Source organism: Sturnira hondurensis, unplaced genomic scaffold (assembly GCF_014824575.4).
Source record: "Sturnira hondurensis isolate 20B ecotype Veracruz unplaced genomic scaffold, ASM1482457v3 Scaffold0003693, whole genome shotgun sequence".
NCBI classification, from domain to species: Eukaryota; Metazoa; Chordata; class Mammalia; order Chiroptera; family Phyllostomidae; genus Sturnira; species Sturnira hondurensis.
In genome coordinates this window covers 6,075,129-6,093,146 of record NW_028076324.1, presented here as the reverse complement: position 1 = coordinate 6,093,146, position 18,018 = coordinate 6,075,129, and the positions used below count along the sequence as shown (strand labels likewise).

General features: G+C 52.0%; 1 protein-coding gene across 2 annotated transcripts in view; it reads right to left on the bottom strand.

The window, feature by feature from the left end:
- Nucleotides 1-1,657: 1,657 nt before the first annotated feature.
- Nucleotides 1,658-18,018, bottom strand: part of SCARA5 (scavenger receptor class A member 5) — a 98,221-nt gene continuing 81,860 nt past the window's right edge. For both annotated transcript variants that reach the window (XM_037042225.1, XM_037042226.1), the window contains exons 8-9: nucleotides 10,348-10,533; nucleotides 1,658-3,783 (exon numbers count right to left, since the gene is read on the bottom strand). In XM_037042225.1, coding sequence (XP_036898120.1) covers nucleotides 3,647-3,783; nucleotides 10,348-10,533 — 323 coding nt within the window. In that variant the 3' untranslated portion in view covers nucleotides 1,658-3,646. The remainder of the gene's footprint in view (nucleotides 3,784-10,347; nucleotides 10,534-18,018) is intronic.

Sequence of the window (18,018 nt, the reverse complement as noted above, 5' to 3'; positions counted from 1 at the left end):
GGTGCTGCATTTTAACAGTGTAGACCCTTCCCTCACAGTTCCATCCGACCGAGAGTTCCCAAAGTTCTCTTGGGGCCATGGGAGAGTACCTACCAAAATTATCCTTCCTTCGTCATAACCCGAGAATTGTCCGAAATACTTGAAACCTAATTTCAGACATTGGCCCACAGGGAGCACAAGACTGTGATCCCTGAGAAAATATGACAAGTGAGGTGAGCCGGTCCTAGAGAGCAGCACGAGGGGAGCCCAGGGTCCGGCCACCGCACCAAGGCCAAGAGCCAAAGACTGGGGCTCGGGGAGGCCAAGGTGGCTGGGATTTGCAGGGCACAGTGTCTGAAAGTAAGGAGGTACACAGAGAAAATTCCAGAAAGACCCCTTGAGTTGTCAGCTGAACAGCAATCTGTGTGAACCCCATGAGGCTGCTAGCACGACTTCTGAGGAAGCAGCGTTCCCGGAGCTCATGCAGCACTGAGACTAGTTCGGGTTCCCGTCACTGGGGGTGGGGTGGGGGAGAGTGACCCAGGGAGCCAGAGGTCCTCCGCAGAAGCTCCTCAGCCTTTTCTAACTGCAGGGTGTGCAGGTGGAGAGGGATAAACGGCGAGGCTCATCTCAGCTCCAAAATGCTACAGGTGGAGGGGAAGGAGAGGAGAAGAGGGAAGAGAGGGGGCATGCTATGAAGGGTCGAAGGGAGAGCTAGTTAGAAAAGATAAAGACAAGTGACTCACATGTTTGACATTTTATGGAAATGTTAGGATAACTGCCATAAAACAATGTGGCTGAAGAAACTAAGGGGTGCTGATGGTGGACAAATTTCTAACACCCTTTCCACACATCACATCCGTGACAGTGCGTGGGGTAACTGCAGCACATACAGGCCCCAAAGTTGTCCTTCATGGGCATTTGAGATGAGGGCATTAGTAATGCCTTGTAGACATCAGAGAGGGCAGGGGGAGAGGCCGCTGCCCGCCTCCATGGGGGCTGTTCACAGAGTGGGAAACACAGTGACGAGGGGGAGGGTGTCACCAAGCTCTTTGGAGGAGAAAAACAGGGTACCCCTCTGTGGACTTCCAGAAGTCAGCTTTTCTCTACTAACTTCCTTTACCAAATTATCATGGTCCACGGCAAGCCCAGGGCCAGGAGATAGATATTCCAGAGGTGCCAGCTATGAGCATGTGGCCACGATGATGCGGTGGCCTGGGCAGTCCCCATGCACTGCCCAGGTCCTGAGGCTAGGAGGTCCTGCCTGTCATCAGGTGCTGAGGCTCAGCGACCTCACAGACCTCGCACCTGAAGCTGGAGATCATCTCATGAGTGAACAGAACTCTGATGGAAGCACATCTCTGAGTAAAACCTCCGGAGAGGTGAGAAAACAGGCGAGTGTTGCTTCCTTTATTGACAACAAAGCAATTCTCCCATAAGCCGAGCCTCGGTTACTGTTCCGTTGCTCGGGCCCCTTTCCGCAGGTGACTGAGCGAGGCTTGAGACATTGTGTTCCGCCATGTCCTTGGTCCAGCCTGCTTATCACCCTTTAGGGCATGAAGGCTCCTTCTCATAAGGTGTCCATTTGCCATCCCCACTGAGAAATGATCCCACAGTCCAATTCTTACCAGTCCTCCCCACCAGGTTTTTGTGAGAAAAAAATGTGACGCGAAGTTCCTCCGTGACATATTTTAAGCTTTATTGAAATTCTTTCTTACAAAAGATCTGATGTACTTTAGGCCAAGCCTAATTTCCTGTAGTCCCTGAAATGCAGGTCCATGGGGATCTCCATGTCCTCTTAAGTAGGTATGTAAACTAGTAGACTTTCATTTTAAGGTTCAAACACTTATCACCATCATTTTTATTGGATGCAAAACAAGACTTGTGGTTTCCCAAACAGAAAGACCGAGTGAAAGTGTCACACAGGTCTTCAGCGGTGGCGTAGCTGGGTTCTTTGCCAGAACCAGCTCGAGAATCTATTTCACCCAACATGACATCTCTCCACATTTGGCATTTTTTTTAACACGAACTTTGCAACATGCTGAGCTATGCGGTGAACAGTGCCGTGTGTATATACACATACATGGATCAGTGCTGGGAAAAATGCATGAGTACATGAGAGATGTGCAAACAGCTGGTCCGAAGGAGAGTTTCTGATCATCAGGACGTTAATGAGTAATAAGCATATTGTAAGCAAAGAACAACCAATAGCACATATTGATTTACTGGTCAGACAGGAACTGTCTTGGCCCCACCCCTGGAGGGTGCCAGGCGCCACTCCCCCCAGGCAGGCTGACGCTCACCTGATGGGACAGGTGGCTGTGTGTCTGAGGCCTTATTGAGAGTCTGTGACTCCCACATGCAAGGTGGGTCTGCGCCCCCTCAGTACCATGTAGCTCACCGAGTCCTGGAATGCACAGGTGGCCCAGTTGGACCGCCCCCTGGTGTCAAAAGCAAAATGTGATCCCCTGTCACTAGGAGACAGGTGCTGATTGAGAACGCACAGAAGACCAGGGCCTGTTCTTCCCCTGGAGGTGATAAGAAACCCTCAATTCCTTCGACTCCTCTAGGACCCATCAGGGCACATGTTCTCCCATCAGCAGATCCTCCCCATAGGGGCCTGGGAGGTTCCACAGCATCCCCTCCAGACAGCTCTGAGACACAGGGGCCACGGCTCTAGCCCTGACTGCCAGACGACTGAGAGTGCTGGTCTCAGTTTAACCCCGACAGCCCCACGTCACCCACGTCACCCTCCAAACCACCTTTCCTTTTGCGTGGATGGGAGATCTTGCACTCACACTCCACAGGTTTTGGAGTTTGTAACCTTCTAGATATGCAGGTCTTGCACCAAGAGCTCCTTGCTCAAGCCTAGCAGAGACACACCAAGTTTCAGGCAGAAACAATGGTCTCAGTCGTTCTCAATTTACACCTTCTAGGCTAGGGGAGTGGAGCTGAGGTACTACCTAAGCTAACATGCCTTGTAGAAATGCAGCGAAGTGGATAAATACATTTAGCGCCCAAGATACTATGTAGCACACCTGGGGATCGCTCAGTGAACGTGAGTTTCACTCCCCTTCTCCAAATGCAACTGAATTCCTGCATGCGACTTGCGTTTCCCACTCACTCCTACAGCTGTCACGTTCCCAAAGTAACAAAAGGATGCAGAGGCAGCGTAAGGAGGGGAAAAGGAATCACTCAGTATTTTCTCTTGCTGGGAAGGGAGATGTCAAGCCTTGGCTGCACCCAGGCTTGGGAATTATCCAAAGCGCGAACGCTGTTATACCTCCCTCCCATCCCCACTGTGCCATCTGTCCCCAATGCTGTCTCAACACTCTTCCATAACTAATGGGCGGAAGGAAACATGCATATTCAGGCGGGATGTACGGCACTAGAAGGCTGCAGAAAATGGCAATCCAGCTGACCAGGTCTCCACATTCAGGAACTCTGGTGGAAGGGGGGAGTGGGCAGTAGGTCCCGGAGTTACAGTTTGGAGCAAATGTCCAAGAGGAGGATGGTGACAGGCCACTGTAGTCTCAGGATAGGGATGAGGTTAGGATGCTGAGCTGGGCAGGGCAGAGGCATGATCGGGGGAGCCCAAAGCAAGACTCCCACCCCAGAAATGCAGGAAGGCTGGTCAGTAGGGTCCAGACCTTGGCTATGTCTACTTTCACTGTCTGATGCACGTCACCCCAGCATCCTCAGCATGTCCACAGTTTGTCACCCCCCATTTGGAGAAGGTGCAGCGGAAGATGGAACTCTCTGTGCCTTTGCAGGTGACATCATCCATCCAAATCTTCCCTGTGCCTGTGGAGACAAGTCAACACAGATTCTTAGCAGGTATGCAGGAGAACAGGATGTAAGAGTCCTCGGCCAGGCTGCCCTAGGCTGTCCTGGCAAATCCAGTGGCTCCCACCTTCCCTCTCCACCCCACCAAGTTCAAACACCTATTTTCTGGGCTCTGTTTTTTGAGGGCAGAATAACAATGATCGATAGTGGTGATGGTAGTATTTACTGACTATTTCCTGCATCAGGCATCTTACACATAGGATCTTCCTCCATTCTCACAACGGTGCTGTGAGAGAGGCATTAAGAAACCCACTTTACAGATGGGAAAACTGAGGCACACAAAGCCACTGATACAAGGTTGCTCAGCTTGCAAGTGGAAGAATCTGAACTCAAGCCCAAGTCTTACCATGTTCCAGGCCTATGCTTTATAGCGAGACACTGCGTAACTTTTGAGATAAGACACGTCACAGTCTTTGTTAATGACTACTCAGGCAGCGCCACGTCAGAGGGACAATGTCAGACAGATACTGGACTGGATAGACCCAGTGCCCCGTTACCGAGTATTTCAGTGCCAATATTATCTGCAATATGTAGAAGTTTAACCTCAATGGTTCCTACTCTATGAGCCCCAAATATCGGTGCTGGAATGGCAGAGGACCCCAGAAGTTAACATGATAACCAGACATATATTTGATGGCAGGGAGATGCATCCCTAACCATAGTAATTAGCTCAGTTCCCAACAAACAGGGTCCCTAAGACAATCTATCTGAGTTTTTCCTGCAGTCAGCTCTGTTTACCCAGGCCCTTAGGGGACCAACCTACTGGTCTGAAGGTGCCCAGGCAGGGGAGCCTTTAGATGGCTTTTCCAGGATTGTACCTGAGCCTTGAGAGACATAAACTTGGCGTTAAGGTCCCTCAATAAATGTCAGGGGAATGGGGCAGCTGAGTGAGGCTCCAAGAGGGAATGGAGATGGCTTCTCTGAAATTAGAGGGGTTGGTGGCCAGGGGAGTAGGCCGCACCAAAGTCACCTGGAGTCCCCCACTGATGAACTAGTAGGACCATTACCCATGGGTCTAGGGGGGCTCTCTGGGCTGATGATCTTGCCAGGCCCTACGCAGTGGAAGCCCATTTGGGGGTCCTTGGCAAGAATGGCTGAGCTTCAGGGCTCCCATGGGAGCAATGAGTACAGCTTCACCACTCCAGGTGTGGTCCTGGCCCGCAACACAGGCATCACCTGGAGCCTGTTAGCAGTGCAAAGCCTCGGGGCCGCCCTGGACCCACTGAACTGGGACCTGCCTTTGAACCAAGTGGTTACGTGTTCAAGGGTGCGAGGCACTGGCACAGCAGGAGAAGTGGGGCTTTGCAAAGCAGGACGGACCTCGACTCAAGTCCTGGTCCCATCTAGGGGACCACTTCCATTTTGAAACAGGGAGGGAATTCCTGGGATGTGGGACTTTCGGTACTAAAACTGGGTAAGTTCTAGGTAAACTGGGATGGCTGGTCACTCTAGCACCCTAACTTATTAGGGTCTATAAACTGGCACCAAAAAGCATGGAATTAAAGGTCATAAAATGGGTTTCAACATTGCTGGCTATGTCAACCTGAGCAGGTCAAATAAGATCATGACTAGTCCCTATATTCTGATGCTAGCTCTGCCGACCACCCCCACCGTCCCATCTCTCAGCAGCCAGACAACCTCTCCTTTTAGAGGGCTTGTCAGCACTGACTGGTAAACCCTAAAACTGTCATTCACCCAAGAACTAATCACACAAAGGAATACTTTTGTTGTGCGGAGCTTTGCAGCATCTGTTGTCAGCGGGACTGCAGAGTGAACTGGGGGCAGAGGTGGGAGGAGAGGCCTCCTTCCGCCGTCTTGGATGCTCCGCTGTCTTGGATGCTACTTCTTCCCCAGAACCTCTTCTCTGGCCACGTACCCTATGCCTCTTACACAATAAACCCTTTGAGGCCAAGCAATGATTCGCAGATTAAATGCCTCCTGGAAAACACATTGGTTTACAAATTACCCAGGAAGAGGCTGCAGGCCCAAAAGCAATGTGGGGTGACTTACACCCAAAACAAATAAAGAAGCAAATAGAGGGGGCTGCCAAATACTAAGAGGCCCAAGGTTAGGGGCCCAAATTCGCACAGAGGACCGTGAGGCTCCGAACTCTAGCTGGTGTTTAGCCAGAGAGCCCTGGCTAATGCTCACCAAGCAAGAGCTGATGAGATGAGAGCAGGGTCGTTAAATCCGCAGCACTGAGTCTGCAGTTATGACACAGCCCGGGGGTGAAGGGCCAATGAACCCATAAAACACCTCTGCTCCTCCCGCGTCAGGGAGGCGGAAACTCCTGTGACTCCAGGCACCGAGGCTCGAGGCTCGGAGCTGACCTCTGGTTCCTCCGAGCATGGCCCGAGGACCAGGAGCAGCAGCCTCACTTGGGAGTTTGCTGGGAATGCAGTCTCGGGCCCACCCAGACCTGAGTCAGAGCCTGTGCTTTAACCAGGTCTGCGTGATGCACGCAGGTGTCCACGTCTGTGTCAGTGCGTGCTCCCACCTGGCTGCCCTCTTGGAGCTCCCTAACGAAGCCCAGCAGGTGAGCAGGCTGGGCCCTCTGCTCCCCACTTTACAGGTCGGGATGATGCAGGCAACACCGGGACTAGGGGCCAGGTGTTCTGACAACTGGAAGGGGATACTGTTGGGGCGAGTCAGTGGAGATTTCATTTGCTCCTTGTCATTCATTTGTTCAACACTTATTTAAGGGCCTACTCTGTGCTCAGCACTGTGCTGGGTGTTCAGACCACGTCATTGGACAGAAAAGCTAGAATAACAATGGCAAAAATCCCTCTGCTTCAAGGAGCTGACATTTGAGCTTCTGTACGTTTATTCAGAGTAATATTAAGAGACAGAATAAAGTACACTGAATCCTCTAGGCTTTCATGGGAGCATCACACAGAAGGCAGCAGGATAGCTACTGAACAGAGATGTTTAAGAACAGGAAAACAGAGGCCCCAGAAAGATCAAATAATTTGTCCCATAGCCATCAAGGTTAAGAGACCATGACCCAGGCCTCTGACATTCAGCTGGTCCAGTCTTCATTCGTTATAGAACCACAGTACACAGCACAAACACTAAGCCAGAGGGTGGGAAACCCTGGGCCAATGCAGCCCACTGCCTGCTTTTGTCAATAAAGTTTTACTGGAACACAGCCTCATCACTTGATTACATTTTGTCGATGGTTGTTTTCATGCTACAACTGCAGAGTTGAGTTGTAAGAGGACCGTCTGGCCCACAAAGCCTAACATATTTGCTGCTGGGTCTTTTATTGTTCGCTGAGCCTTGCACTAAGCCATCTCCCAGTGTTTGAATTTTTTCTTAGAAAAAAAAGGGGGGCCCCAAACAGTAACAATGATATGATTAGAAGCGAACACTCCTAATGCACCCACTCTCACCTGCGAGTCTGTCTGCATTTTGCCCAGCCTCACCTCCTTCTCATCTGTCTCATGGGAAGATGTCCTCTGCAGGTCCAAGCACGATTCCCAGCCGTGCTGGACTCTAGTCCCGCCCACCTCCTCCCAGACCTCGTTCCAGCCCCATCCCTCCACCTTCTCTATCCACATTCGCTTCCTCTCCAGCAGCTCTTGGACCAATGTAAAATTAAACATCTTTAGGTCTCTCTCATGTGGGTCTTCCCAGAGTAGCTGATAATTTGACTATTGAGCCTCCTCTGGGAAAGTGTTACAGTGTCAGACCACTGAGAGAACTACCGGGGGTTGGCAGTTTCTTGTATAACCCTGGGCAGGATTCAGAGCAGGCGGGCACAGGAATCCCTTCCTCCGTCTCTTCCTCCTCCCCCAGCATCTTCCCTCTCATGCTTCTCTAGTGCTTATTATGTCCCAGGCACAGTTCTGGGGGTTGAAGCTATGAAGCCCACACGACGCTCACATGTATGTCAGGGACTGTGAGCGGTGCTATGACAGAGATACGCACACAATTACTCTGGGAGCATCAAATGGGGTTGGGGTGGAGAGGGGGGTGGGAGGGGCCTTTAGGAGGTGACAACTGAGCTACTGTAGGAGCAGAGTAGGAATAGCCAGAAAGAGAAAAGGGAAAGGCATTCCAGACTGAAGGGACATGGAATAGCTACACGAGCTCAGAGAAAGCGAGTAGGTTCATGTGGCTGATGAGGGCAGGGCCTAAAGGACCAAGCTAAGGAAACCAAACCTGGCCCTTGTAATCTCCTTTCAGAAGTGGAAGAACTGAAGCTTGGGGAGGTTAAGAAATCTGCTCCAGGCCACCAGCCAGCAAGGGGCAGACATCGAATTCTAAGCTGGGTTGACCCCTGAACCTGAGCTCCTAACCACTGGTCTTCCCTGCCTGAGCTCCTAAGACAGGAGTAGTGAGAACAAAGTGGAGGGGACAGATTCCAAGGACAGCATAGAGGCAGACACTGGTGGAATGTGTGGGACCCACAGAGATAAAGGGACCAGACAGGGGGAAGAGGAGTGGGTGAGAGTGGCAGGAGGGAGGGGCTGTGGGTGCGGGAGACCCTGTGAGCCTGAGCAGTGGGCATCCCGGGACTGAGAGTCAGGTGGGGGGCCAGTGAGGGAGGGGGCTGTGGTCAAGGGGCGTCCGGATTGATACACAGCCCTGTCTGCGCCAGGATGGGCGAGCAACCCCTCCCCTCTGCTCTCAGGGCTGCTCTGGTGTGATCACCCTGGCGACGCTGTTCGGGATCTATAACTGTGTCCACCTTCACTTCTAAATGAAACACATTGAACTCACAGTCAGTGGACTCATCTCGGTGCTGCCCCTGCTGGGCCCAGCGCCTGGGCTACGGAAGGTGCACAGAAACTGCTGTGGAAAGAAGGGGGTGCAGCTGGGCTAGGAGACAGGGCGCCAGACGAGGCTTGGCTGGGTGGGTGCCTTCCCCTCCCTAGGCCCCCGTTTCTCTCTGTACACCCATTCACAATGGTAGGCCAGCCCACTTGTCAAGGTCTTGAATGTCACAGGCCGTAAGGTGTTGGACCGTGATGGGGAAAAAGAATGGCACAGATCTGATGTGTACATGGAAGCAAGGCCAGCTTCCTGCTGACTGGCTGAAAGAATTGAGTTGCAGTTTGAAAACGTCCCCACGTGCCATCTGATATAAACATCAAGGGGGACGGCCAAGGCCACAACGTCTGTTTTGGGCTAACACTGGCCATGACATTCAAGTGGCCTATTGTGGCTTCTCTAAGGGAGTTTTTGAGGGTTCCTCCCCCAAAAAGCTTTACTTCCACTTATTAGGAAGAAGTCCTCATTAGACTCAAACATTGAAAGGCAAGAACTTGTTCCTCCTGTTTCTGTTCCTTATGCAAACAAAAATGGCAATTTTTCTGGAAGAAAACCAACTGAAATCCAGCCCCCAACCTTAAGTGGGAGGTGAGTGCTCTGTCCCCAGGGGCTGCCCCTGTGGAGTGGGACCCTCTGAATGCCCTGTGTACTCTGGCCTTTCAAACGGAGAGGCCAGTATGTGCGGGGTCAAGCGGCTGCTCTCCACCAGCTGTCACAACAGATTGCATCAGGAGTCACTTTCGGTCAGTGGGATTCTTAGTCTGCTCAGGCTGCTTTGATGAAGCAGTAGAGACCGGTGGCCCAGGATATGTCTCCCAGTCCTAGATACTGGAAGTTGGAGACCAGGCTGCCAGGGCCATCGGGGTCTGGCGAGGGTCCTCCTGTGGGTTTAGACTTCGCTCAGTGTCCCCACAGAAGGAGGATGTGGGGGCTCTCAGGAAGTTCCTTTTTAAAAAAATCTTCACCCGAGTTATTGATTTTAGAGAAGGGGGGAGAGAGAGAGAGAGAGAGAGAGAGAGAAACATTGATGTGAGAGGGAAACATTGGTCAGTTGCCTTTTGTACACGCCCTGACCGGGGATCAAACCCGCAGCCTAGGCATGTGCCCTGACCAGGAATCAAACCCGTAACTTTTTGGTGTACAGGATGATGCTCCAACCAACTGAGCCACCTGGCCTGGGCTTAAGGGTCCCTTTTATAAGGGTGCCAACCCTATTGTGAGGGCTCAGCTCATGACCTAATCACCTCCCAAAGGCCCTGTCTCCCAAAACGATGTCGGGTGGGGATTAGGGTTTCAACATAGGAATTAGGGGCAGATACAAATATTCAGTCCATGACAGTGACTGAGGGCTAAGGGACAAGCTTCTGTGCAACACCAGCAGCAGCCTGTCGTGGGGAGGGAAGAAAGGCAGCTGTGAGGAGGGGGGCTCCACGGCCAGTCTGGATGCGGCCTCGCTCCATTTCCCTCTCTGGGCAGGACGCACGGCCCCTCCTCTCAGCTGGCCCCAAGTCCCTTTAGCCCTTCAGCACAGTGCGCCGGGCAAAGAATGTTCTGATCATCAGAACTGTCCCAAGACAGGCAGGCTTGCCTGGGGGACAATGAGCTTCCCGTCACAAGAAGTGTCTGGACTGAGGCGAGGTGACACATGGCAGGACTGCTGCAGAGGGGACTAGAGCTTCGGAGAGGAGTCCCATCCTAGGACCCCTGGGCCTTTTCCCTGCGTCCTTTTCCTCTAAAGCCCCTTACCTTGCCCGAATCGAGCTGTGCGGAACACCTCCTCTGCGCCTCGGAAGCCCAGCATGCGGCACACCACGTCCCCATCTTTCTTGTCCCAGCCATCGTCGCACACGGTGCCCCACTGCCGGTCGTGGTACACCTCCACGCGGCCCTCGTGTAGGTCTGAGCCATTCACCAGCCGGATCATCGGGCCACCTGTTGGCAGCAGCCCACAGTCACCACTCTGCTCCAGATACACAGCCCCCGCCCCCAGGGATCTTCCCTGACTCCCCTCCACCAACCCCCTCCTGGTAGGGAAGAGGGGCCTGGGGCCACCGCCACAATCGAAATTGCGGCCCCCACAAGTCACCATGTTTCCACTGCCCTTTACCAGGCTTCTTTTCTCCACCTCTTACTTTCTTTTATGAGACTTTCATTTCTTTCCTTCTTAAGTCAGTTTACATTCAGCATTATTTTGTATTCATTCATGTGCACAGCATAGTGGTCAGACAGTCACACGCCTCACAGAGTGCCCCCCTGGGAATTCTAGGCCCCCCTGGGCACCACCCAGAGCTGTGACTCTATGAGTGACTATACTTCCCCATGACTACCCTGTAACGACCTCTCTGTGCTTCTTAATCCCTCCACCTTTTCCATCCAGTCCCTCAACCCCTCTCCCCTCTGGTGACCATCAGTCCGTTTTCTGTGTCTGGGAGAATAGACTGGACTTTCTTGGAGCAGTTTTAGGTCCACAGCAACGTCGACAGAAGGGTATGGAGGATTCTCACACACCCCCACACAGGTACAGCCTCCCCCACTCTCAACATCCCCCGCCAAAGTGCTGTATTAGTTGCAATTGAACGCACACTGACGCATCGCCATCACGGAAAGCCCACGTTACATGGTCCGTGCGTGTGGATGAATGTATCCACCTGCATAGTGTCGCAGAGATCAGCCCTGAAATCCACTCTGCTCTGCCTGTGGCAATGCTGGCTCCCAGGCCCACTGAGACCTCCTGGGTCAGAATCTTGGTGGCAGCAATCAGGGATCTGTTTTTTCACAAGTGGCCCAAATGATTTTGTTGGCTGGCACTGGGAAGGGCAGGCTTTGATGCTCTGCAATGTTCCTTTTGGCTCCAATGTTCAGGGGTTTCAAGGCCAAGGGAAAGGTCAAAGTTGTCTTCTTTTTGCAGCCAGAAATCAGCTGGGCCATGTAGGGTGGAGATAGGGATGTGGCACTGTGACACTGTGACCCAGTGACACGTGGGTGGCTCAATGCAGAAAAACCCCTGTGTGAACTGCTAGAGACAACAGCAAACCCGATGGAGTTCTGCTCCCAATAAGCACCCCAGCCTTGGACTATCTTTTCTCTTTCCTTTCTGACCAGGTGGGCTGGGGGATTCCCGCTTCCAATGACTGTGACAGTCATTGGGAAAGACCTTCATAGGCCTCTGGGGGAAATGACAGAATTAATTAACTCCACATCTGCCCCACATGAGAAAAGAGAGGAGCCCAGACTGGGCACGTGCCTGTGACATGCTGCCCGGGCTGGGGCAACCCCAGCACATTCTGCGCAGGGAACCAGAGAAGTCACCAGGAAACCACACCGTTCCCAAGATGCCGAACAAGTACAGGGTGATGGCTTGCACAGGCCCCAGGAAACGTCCAAGGCCATTTTCTCTGCACTCTGCACCTCTTACCGCTCTCCCCATACAGATGTACTAAAAACACAAGCTCCCACTAGGTTGTCAAAAACGGCAGAGGATGGGCCAGAGGACACAGAAATCTGGAGCAGGAACACCTGGACGGGGATGGAATGCAGAGGTCGGGTCTGAGACAGAGGAGCCCCCTGTGGCCGCAGTGACGTGCTAGCTCAGAGCCAGCAGCAGCCAATGAGGCCTAGCCCTGGCTGGGGGCTTGGCCCTGGGTGGGTTGGCCGGTGGGCTGGCCGAAGCTGAGATGTCAGTCTTGATTTCTCATAGGCCAGTCTCGCCTCTGTCAGCGCCCTGTCACTGTGGCCATGGGCCAACCCAGGCCAGGAGGCCTCCGAGGGAGCCCCGGTATGGGGCATCGGTAAAGGAAAGTGGCAGGAGGGCTCTGCGGGTCTGAGCAGCCCAAGCGGAGTTCAGGGTGTCAAGTCAAAATAATAGGAAGAGGCCGGATGGGGATGCTGGGCAGCCAAGACTGCCGCCAAGGCCGCCGTTCAGAGTCCCCATGTCCTCTCTGCTCTGGCCAGAATGAACTCCCTGCGTTCGCTTCTGTTTAGCGAAGTAAGTGACTGCCCACCTCTCGGGGGCCTGATCCTGTTCTAGGTGCTGTGGGCACATCCAAGAGCACAGTCTCTGATTTTGTAGTGGGAAAGACAAACAATGAAGCCAAAAAAACAGATACAAATATATCTGAATAACCCAAGTTAACCCAAATATATAGTCCGAGCATTGATGAGCGCATCACCATCAAGGCACAGAAACACAGAAAGGGAATGGAGAGCGAGCGGAGGCGCCATCTTGGATGGGGAGACCTGAGCAGGGCTTTTCCTTGAACCCCCAAGAGGGGGGATACCCGGATGTTCCCAGGCCAGGGCCCCTGTTGTTGTTTTTTCCCTGTTGCCCCAGATTTAGAGCCAGAGGTTCCCTGCTTCTACACAGAAAAGCAAACAGAGAAGAATTCCTTCAAATTAAAAGCTCAGACCAGACGCTAATGTAAAGAACCAAGGGAATTGTGGTCAGGGCACATGCCTGGGTTGCCAGCCACGCCCCCAATTGGGGGACGTGTGAGAGGCAACTGATCAATATTTCTCTCCCTCTCTTTCTCCCTCCCTTCCCCTCTAACAATAAATAAATAAAAGCATAAAAAAGAAGAAGAAGAAGAACCCTGGTTGGTGTAGCTCAGTGGATTGAGCGTGAGCTGTGAACCAGTGTTGTGGTTTGATTCCCAGTCAGGGCACATGCCTGGGTTATGAGCCAGGTCCCCAGTGGGGACCACGTGAGAGGCAACCACACGTTGATGTTTCTCTCCCTCCCTTTCTCCTTCCCTTCCCCTCTCTCTAAAAATAAAAAAATAAAATAAAATATTTTTTAAAAAGAAGAAGAACCCAGGGATTGGCCCTTTCTAGCTGGGCTGCCTCCTTGCTTTCTCCCAGACTGAAGGGTTCGATCACCTCGCTATCGAGTTTTCTGGCACATCAGTGGGTCCAACCACTGCTTGGAGCTTTCCACCTCGCTAGAAAGTTCCAAGCTTTCCAGAGCGCAGAATCCACCTCCTCATTCCCTGACCTGCTCTACCCACCCTCCCATTATGCAAGCCACCCAGGTAGCAACAGCAGAGGCTTCCTCCACCTGCCTGAAACAGGATCGCAGCTGAAGCTCAGTCCTGACCTGGCCCCTCAGTAAAGAGGGTGCAGCTGAGGCGCAGATGGGGTCAGACTGCGGATAAGAACAGACACAGTGCTGGACCAGGAAGCCTTGCATTTTCCAGGGATGTCTCCAGTGACAACTCTCTTCGGCTTAGTTGTGGGCTATAGACGCCATCGTCACTGAGTGCACGGGGCCACTTTTATGTACTAGTCCCATAGTCTTTGGGCTTTTCTAATCATCCCAGATGATGGAGAAGCATCTAGCTCGCAGATGCTTGGAGATCCCATAGTCTAAACTCTTCATGTGATACACGAGAGAACAGGCCCAGAGAGGTGATGTGTCTTGCCCAAGGTCATCTCTCAGTTAGCAGTAGAAGAGCTGGCTGGGGCTTGGACTTGACACTTAACTCTTGGGCCAATTCCGTCCAGACCTTCTCTTTTCTCCCAGTGTCTTTAGTTTTCATGAGATCTCTGGGCTTCATGACTTTGATCCTAGTCACATTAACCTTGAACGGTAATGCTTCTACCCCAAGTTCATAGAAACAGTTTGGCTTCTCCTAAGAGTTACAGAAGGACCGAGATAGTAGGACGCCCTTGTGAACTGCTGAGTTTGTATTGAAAATGAGCGTGTCAGGGAAAGATAAACCAGCCTTAGCTTTAGAGGAATGTGACAATATTCATTGAAGTCCAGGATTATTCTGCTTCCTGTGCACAGATTTGGGGTGCTGAAGATGCTTTATGTGTATTCATTCTTTATCAATATATGTATTTCGTTTTCTATCACTCATTTACTTATCCATCCAGGTACACTTAGGGAATCCCTGCCACATTCCAAAAGTGTGCTACGTGCTGAGGATGCATGTATCTGTCCTCCAGGCATTCTAGATAAGAGCACAGAATGACAGAGCTGGGGGAGATCTCAGGGATTACCCGGTAAAAACCCTCATCTAGAAATGAGGAAACTGAGGGTTTAGAAAGAGGAAGTGACCGGCTGTTACTGGAATGCCAGGTCCCTCTCTTCCTAGACCACTGCTCTTTCCAACGCCGGCCACTTTCAATCCTGCCTAAGCCATGACTCAGAGTTAAGCTGGCTCGAGGTTCAACCTATGGAGCCAAGGTGGAGGCAGGCTGGCACTCCTCGGACCAGAGGGCACGGCTTGAGAGAGCGTGAGAAAAGCTCTGTCTCTAAGGGCTACACGTACATCTCTTATTTTCCATAGGGAAGTGCTCCTTGCAGAGAGAGATGATGTTTTCTTTGTCCATGACCCCACAGTACTTAATATTATGCTTAGCTGGCTGAAAATGCTAAGTAAATGTTTGAAGAATAGATGGGATGAAGACCAGAAGGATGCATGGATACGTGACTTTGTTAGAGGGTTCAACCGGAATCCCCAGCCGAATGCCTTACAGTTTGTCTCCCTCTGGTTCCAGCCTCCATCGTTAGTGCCCGGCCGTTGAGAATGGGTGCTGTGCCCCTCACTGATCCCACCAGCTTGGGCAGGAGCGGTGGTGCTGCAGGAAGGACGCTGTGCGCTCATGGTCCACACGGTCACTGGGGTCCCGACTCTGGGCTGCATCTATTTGTGCTGCCTTTCTGTAGATCACGGTAGACTCCCTATGTATTGCTTCATCTTTGTATATTGACCCAGCCACGGGGACACAGACCTATATTAACCCCGCTTCTCCTCTGCATGTAAAAATGCCCAAGACATTCAGCAAAAATGCCCCCACTAAGGGCCGCAGGAGTGGGTCTGAGGCAGACAGAAGGGGGCGGCGGTGAGGGAGCTGAGCCAGCCAGAGGGCATTAGCTGGGGGCTGGTCAAGGCCACTGCCACTGCTCTTCTTAAGTCTTGGAGGCTCTGAGCAGCTGGGGCTTCCTCATTTCTTCACCAGTCACACTCACTTCCCAGGGCTGGTTAGTGGATCAGTGACAAAGATTCTCTCCTTGACCAAACCCCAGCCTCCACCTCGGCTTATAAAGACTTGAACAAAACACTAACATAATTTTCAACAGCTCGAAGCTGCATCCCTTGGCTGGCCCTAGCCTCCCTTAAAGTGCCTGCCTGAGAAAACGCAAGGTTATCAGAAGAATTTACTGTTTGTCCAGTCAACTCCTGAAGATAGGCCTGTACCTCCCAGCCTCCACGGGAGGGAGGAATCTGGCTTGGATGGGCCAGATGGATTTCATAGGGACCAAGACCCTTCCTGGTTTTTGTAATTTTTAATATCCCTGATCTACTAAGCCCCCACTCGTCCCCTTTCCTATCCCCTCATTGTCTTTTTATTTTTTAAGATTTCATTCATTCACCTTTAGAGAGGAGGATGGAGGGAGCAAGAGAGGTAAAGAAACACCAGTGTGTGGTTGCCTCCCACATACCCACTACTGGGGACCCTGCCTGCAACCCAGGCATGTGGCCTGACTGGGAACCGAACCAGCAACTTCCCGGTTTACAGGCCAGCACTCAATCCACTGAGCCAACCAGCCAAGGCTCCTCATCATCTCTTTAAGACGCCCAGTCTCCTCTGTACAAATCAAAACTGCATTCAATTTGTGCTGGTCTCTTTTCTCTATTGCAATTATATGTTACTGATGAAAATCTGTCCTGTCCACTGTAACCATCATCTGGCTTTGTTTATCTTTAACATCAAATGCAGTAAGACTGGGATTAGACAAGCCAATCGAGGTGTGAGCCTATGGACGCTTCCCTACACGTGGGTGAGGCCCTGTCCAAACCACTGGATGATAGCCTGCAGGACCACCCAGACTCTCTGAGCTGGGGGAAATGGCAAGAGATGAGCAGAAGCAGAAGCAAAAGGAGACAGGGACAGAAATTAAGGAGCCACGCTGAAAGTGAGACATGAGTGTGTGGACATGAACCCCTGGTGCTGTGGCCTCAGAACTGCCTCGTGTCTGAATGGCCTTCCCATTCCAGGCTCTGCAAGGCCCACCTTGACCATGAGTCCTGATCTTCTAAAGGAGGTGCCCTCTCTATAAGCCCCTCTCATTTGCAGTGACCAGATGAGTTCCTGGTCCTTGTCACCACAAATACCCAAAGAGAGCCTCTGTGAACCCAACACACCAATCCAAGGGCTGCTTTGCTACGTGCCTCCTGGGCCCTGGGTGGGTTCGGGAATTTGGACCGGGGAACACGCGGCGGCAGTGATTGCTGTGGGGAGGCAACAGGAGAGAGTGGGAAGAGGCTGGATCTGGACTTAGGCACTAGGTTTGAATTCTAACTCCGCTCTTGGCCAGATGTGACCTCTCTACACCTACCCTCTTCTTAAAATGGGCGTCATGGTGGTGCTCAAAAGCAATAGCATGTGGCAAGTTATGGACACCTCTCACTGACAGCTCCCATCCCTGGCTGGTCAGCACTTTGCCCAGCAACATGTGGGTCAGCTCTGAGGCGTCTTCATGCTTTGCTGAGGATTGCTCGATTACACTGGCCAGAACATATCCTTGAAAACCTCTTTGCAAAGCAACCCTCCTGCATGGGGAGAGGGAGCTGGGTGGGGGGCATCCCTCCAGTTGGATTTATCTCTTCCTAACTTCCTCTGCCCTCCCCAGGGTGCAGTTCCTGGCTCCTTAGCCTACTAGGGGACGGGGATGGGGCTGCTGCGGCTCCTGCTGTCAGCAACTTTCTGCTCTCTGATGTGAGCTGGATGTGATTCCTTAAGCAAGACAGCTCTGGAATGGCCCAGGAATGTGGAGCTAGGCCTGAGGCCATGGAGGAGCCTAGCATAGACCTTACAAATCTTATATGTGGGGAGTCTCTCAAAATGAATGTTTTATTTTTGTTGTTGTTGTTCTCTTTGCCTTCTAAATACTTCCATAGGAAAATCAAGGTCCCAGACAAAGCAGCCTGGATCTACCCCAGACTCCCCGGGCTTTGACTATTGAGCCCCAGAGCCGGAAGGGGCTTGTGCAGCCCTCTCCCACTTCACACACAGGAATCCTCTCCTCTCGTACCACGCCTGACAGCTGCTCATTCTGCCTCTGGAAATGGAAGGGAGCTTGACAGTATCTCTCGGGAATCCATTCCAGGGTTTCTAAACCAGCATCTGGTTTTACTCACAGGAACTGGCATCTCCAAATGGCTCCAATGTTTCTTCATCAAATTATTTCCTACCTTTGTCTTACTCTCTATGCTTTGCGTTTTGTGTTTATAAGTGGGAAGAGAGGTATGAAATATCTTCCTCTTTCTCCAGCATCTGGTGGGAGCACCACTGAGGCAGTGGCTTCATTACTCGGCCCCACAGGTCTGGGAGGACAGCTTAAGAGCCAGTGGCTGCCATCTCAGAACCAGTCTCCAGGGCTGGGGTAGCCTCAGAACCACTTACTACCTG